The sequence below is a fragment of the Salvelinus alpinus genome, chromosome 5 (assembly GCF_045679555.1).
Source record: "Salvelinus alpinus chromosome 5, SLU_Salpinus.1, whole genome shotgun sequence".
Lineage (NCBI taxonomy): Eukaryota > Metazoa > Chordata > Actinopteri > Salmoniformes > Salmonidae > Salvelinus > Salvelinus alpinus.
The window spans coordinates 80,735,386-80,740,749 of NC_092090.1; the positions used below are offsets into that span (position 1 = coordinate 80,735,386).

General features: G+C 42.3%; 1 protein-coding gene across 1 annotated transcript; it reads right to left on the bottom strand.

Moving 5' to 3' along the window:
• Positions 1 to 2,392: 2,392 nt before the first annotated feature.
• LOC139576940 (tumor necrosis factor ligand superfamily member 14-like) lies at positions 2,393 to 5,122 on the bottom strand. Its single transcript, XM_071403559.1, has 4 exons — positions 4,844 to 5,122; positions 4,333 to 4,360; positions 4,183 to 4,236; positions 2,393 to 4,092 (listed from the first exon to the last, which is right to left on the bottom strand). Exons 1-4 carry the CDS (start codon positions 5,045 to 5,047, stop codon positions 3,608 to 3,610), a joined length of 771 nt encoding a protein of 256 aa, XP_071259660.1. The 5' UTR covers positions 5,048 to 5,122; the 3' UTR covers positions 2,393 to 3,607.
• Positions 5,123 to 5,364: the final 242 nt, after the last annotated feature.

The following is a 5,364-nucleotide window of genomic DNA, read 5'->3' on the forward strand; positions in this document are numbered from 1 at the left end:
TATGGTATGGGCAGGCATAAGCTTCGGACAACGAACACAATTGCATTTTATCGATGGCAATTTGAATGCACAGAGATACCGAGATGAGATCCTGAAGCCCATTGTCGTGCCATTCATCTGCCTTCATCGTGTTTTAGCATGATAATGCACGGCCCAATGTCACAAGGATCTGTACACAATTCCTGGAAGCTGAAAATTTCCCAGTTCTTCCATGGTTTGCATACTCACCAGACATGTCACCCATTGAGTTTGTTTGGGATGCTCTGGATCGACAGCGAGTTCCAGTTCCCGCCAATTTCCAAGAACTTCGCACAGCCATTGAAGAGGAGTAGGACAACATTCCACAGGCCACATCCTGATCAACTCTATGCAAAGGAGATGTGTCACGCTGCTTGAGGCAAATGGTGGTCACACCAGATACTGGCTGGTTTTCTGATCCACACCACTACCTTTTTACCCCTCTTTTTCTCCCCAATTTTGTGATTACAATCTTTTCTCATCGCGGCAACTCCCCAACGCACCCAGGAGAGGCAAAGGTCAAGTCATGCATCCTCCAAAACATGACCTACCAAACCACGCATCTTAACACCTGCTCACTTAGCCCGGAAGCCAGCTGCACCAATGTGTTGGAGGAAACACTGCCACAAGGAGTCACTAGAGCACAATGATCCAAGTAAAGGTCCCCCGGTCAAACCCTCCCAATTGTGCTCCGCCCTATGGGAATCCCTGTCAGGGTAGGTAATGACACAGGCTGGGATTGAACCCCAGGCTGTAGTGACACCGCAACACTGCAATGTAGTGCCTCAGACCGCTGCACCACTCGGGAGGCCCTCCCTAAAAAAGATTTACAGGTATTTTACAGCCAACAGATTTTGTATTCCCAGTCATGTGAAATCCATAGATTAGGCCATAGATTAGGGTCACATTTATTTATTTCAATTGACTGATTTCCTTTTATGAACTGTAACTCTTAAAAATTGTTGCATGTTGCGTTTATTTTTGGGTTCAGTATAATTTTACATATACTCAGCAAAAAAAGGAACGTCCTCTCACTGTCAACTGCGTTTATTTTCAGCAAACTTAACGTGTAAATATTTGTATGAGCATAACAAGATTCAACAACTGAGACAAACTTTTTGCCAGTCCTGTCTGGTCCAACAACGGTGGGTTTGTGCCCATAGCCGACGTTGTTGCCGGTGATGTCTGGTGAGGACCTGCCTTACAACAGGCCTACAAGCCCTCAGTCCAGCCTCTCTCAGCCTATTGCGGACAGTCTGAGCACTGATGGAGGGATTGTGCGTTCCTGGTGTAACTCGGGCAGTTGTTGTTGCCATCCTGTACCTGTCCCGCAAGTGTGATGTTCGGATGTACCGATCCTGTGCAGGTGTTGTTACACATGGTCTGCCACTGCGAGGATGATCAGCTGTCCGTCCTGTATCCCTGTAGTGCTGTCTTAGGCGACCGTTCCACAGGTGCATGTTCATTAATTGTTTATGGTTCATTGAACAAGCATGGGAAACAGTGTTTACATTGAAGATCTGTGAAGTTATTTGGATTTTTACGAATTATCTTTGAAAGACAGGGTCCTGAAAAAGGGACGTTTCTTTTTTGACTGAGTTTATTAGTAAAGATTAAATTGAGAATAGTCTGATGGGTGAAAATATGACCAATTGATGCGAGAACAGCTGTGCAGCCTGAGCCAAGGAACAGAGTGTAAGCTTTTTTTGCAACTTTCTCAAATCATCAATAGTCTTTAGTTGTGTCGTGTATCCCATATATATGTTGATTTCTAAGGCATTGTAAGGTTTGTATCACTCACAACTAAAGTTGCCAAATAAATCTAGCCTTATAGGACCTGTTTAGGACCTGTAGGAACAGTGGGTTACTGCCTTGTTCAGGGGCAGAACGACAGATTCTTACCTTGTCAGCGCAGGGATTCAATCTAGCAACCTTTCGGTTACTGGCCCAACACTCTAACCACTAGGATACATGCCACCCCATTGTTATGCGTATCAGCGCTTCATTGGACTCACCTGGACTCCATCACTTTATTAAATGCCCCCTCTCTATCTGTCCTCACATGTTTATTGTTTCTGTAGCCCACCCATGCTTCTGGTGTCTTATTACAGATTCATGATGCATTTTGTTATTCCTTTTAGGGCCACTATGCAAACCTTTAATGTGATGGTAAGTATCTTCTTTCATAAGAGGGGATGAATTATATTTTACATGTTTCAAAGTAATTTACTGTATTCAAAGATTAATTAAAATGCTACACCTTTTTCACACTAGAAATGCACCCGGATATTGGTACAGGTCATAAAGGGTAGACATTTATTTTAAATGGAAGTGAAGACAATTTCCTAATAATGTGAATGTGAAAATGTTCTGTGAAAATTAAAACTAGTTTTTCTTTTATTACTTTCTGGAACATCAATGTAAACTCTTAGCCAACACTAAGTCGAGCAGACAGGTGCAGAACCCAAACACAGTGGGAATGTTACTATTGCTCACCCCGTGTAAACAGTAAGCCATGCATAAGTTAATCATCATTTACAATGGGTGTTGACCGTCACGATGGTGCAAGAGTGTGCATTCCTTACATTCTTAAGTAAGGTTAGGCTGACGTGGTAAACAACACATTGCATGTTCATCCTGTTGTTAATCTGCTGGAGACACATCAAACATCACTTTATTTTTTATACAGTAGATGATCAGGATGAGCTTTAGGGACATTTGTAGCTGACACAGTCAGACTCTACTCGTGGCTAGGTTCAATAACACAAACTGATTACAAGGCTTTCCAGGCATTGGGTAAGATCATCAATCTAGTTTGATAGAAAGTTCCCTAATTGCCTGTGTTACGGACATCACTGTTCTTGATTATTATACCGTCTCTCCTACACCAGCTCACACTGAGACTGACTGGAACTTCAGACCTCTGTCTTGCAAATAAACGTGACTACCCTCTTGACAACTTCTCTGGGGCGTGGGTGGAGACATTTCAGGCTGAGGAGAGAGGTTAGAAATCCCCATCTGTTACACCTGCTCATTTGAATTCTCTGTTGCTGACCAGGTGAAACAATATGAAACAGACTGATTAAAATAATCTACTGGAGTTGCAGAGTAAAATCTATGAAATTTCAGAGTAAAGGAATAGCCTCTCCTTTTATCACATTATGATCACATTTGTTTGACACTTTGATATTGGCAAAACAGCTGATCCGATTGGTCAAAATACCCATTTGTGGACACATAATTGCGCTGCCTGTGTTAATGCACTGTTTAACTGAACAACAAGTTATTTATGGACACTTTATGAGAGCATAATACAACTGATTTCCTTCTTCAAGTGCTCTCTCACACACATTATGAAATAATTATAAAATGAAAACTCCAAGAAGTAAGTAAAGTATACAGTGGACAGACATTAATTTGTGTGGTTAGTGATTACAATAATTTCCACAAAGTTAGGCTATCATGGAGATGACATAGAAAACAACAGTTATGGCATAGTCATTAAAAAACAAACAAAACATATATATATATATATAGCAGTATATAAGTCCATTATTATCCCTGCACCTGTTGTTTCTGGGAATCAACATCAAATGAGATGTGCCCCAAAAAATGTCCTGTCTTCTTCAAGGAGCATCAGCTCATGGTACCTGTCCCCCTTCCTCACTCTGAGCCTGTCCCCAGCTTTTAGTTTAAACACCCCGGATGTGCAGAGAGACTTTTCCCAGTACTGAGTCCCCGAGTCCTCCTTGCAGCCCTCTGAACCAGTTGGCTGACAGTCATTCGATTTGGGAATGCAGTCCACTGTGTCAGATGCTGTTAGCAGTTCTCTGTTTTTTTGGTAGCTCTTTGCAAACAGGATTACTTTCTGGGTGAGGGTGAAACCTGAGTCCTCCTCGTTACACACAAAGTGACCAGGGCTTCGGAAGGTGATCTGCAGGTAAACCATGTACATGCCATCTTTGAGCACGATGAGGTCGCCGTCATGATACTTAAAGCCGCTAAGGTGAGCAAGTCCAAGGTTGTACTCCCATTCAAGGTATACCATTTTTGAATGATTAAATGAGTATGGAGCTGGAGGAGAGACAAGAGAGGCCATTACTTTTTAGCTTAGTCTTAATGATTGGTCTTTCAAGGAATAGTGTGTGTGTATCATAATTGTACCTGTCAGATGGGCACTTAGATTGTTTTCAATTTGCTGCTGCTGTTGAACACTGCCTATGGCGGGATAAAATAGACAGTGAGGATGATGATGATGATGATAATTATGATGATGATTAGAATATCATAACCATAGTCATAATAATAATTTACCCATAGAATCACCTCCAGCTGAAGTGTGCTAAAAATAAAAACACAAGATCCATTAAGATTTTCAGAGCATAATCTCTTAAAAATGTACTTGATTTAGCTCCCGAGTGGCACAGTGGTCTAAGGCCCTGCATCTCAGTGCATGAGGTGTCACTACAGACACCCTGGTTCGATTCCAGGCTGTATCACAACCGGCTGTGATTGGGAGTTCCATAGCGCAATTGGTCCGGGTTTGGCCGGTGTAGGCTGTGATTGTAAATAAGAATTTGTTCTTAACTGACTTGCCTAGTTAAATAAATATATTGATCTAAATACAGTCCCCGAGTATTACCACAATTAGAATGACACCTGTTGGCTCTCTAATAATTATACACATTTACTGTAGGCTACTGTACCAGTTTCGTTTCTAACCACACACAACACTATCCATAAATTATTACGAATCGGGATTATTTGCAGGTAACAGGTTGATTTAATCGAAGAACATTTGTGCGCTGTTGAATGAGAAGCTCACCTGGTAGTCTGCTGCTTTATGATGATATGCGTTTAGCAAGAGTACAGCACAAGACAGAAGTAAAGAGACAAGCGCAGCGAACCGAGTGAGGCACATTGGCCGCCCTTTGTCTCTGCGGTTCACTCGGGCATAAATACTCTTGTCACTCTCCGCAGGGATCTCACAGCAAACTGCTTCAGCGCCAGCAGCTGTCATGATCAGCATGTAGGGAGTACTCAATGGATTTTGACATTCAAGTCCGACTTTTATCAATGTTGTCGTCCACGTTGCACCCAGGGGCGTTTCTAGGATTTGAAAACATTCGGAGTTTAGCCCTAAACCAGTAGGGGGGTCTGAGGGATCCTCCCCCGGCATTTTATTTGTTGAATTTGGTGCCCTTTGATATTAACATTGAGAGAAGATATTTTTCACGTAACTGGCACCTTCGTACCTGCCACAGCAGACAGTTCCAGTACTTAATTACAGTAGCTACTGTGGGTCTCTACTCTGGAACACTCTCTACTCTGGAATACATACATCTA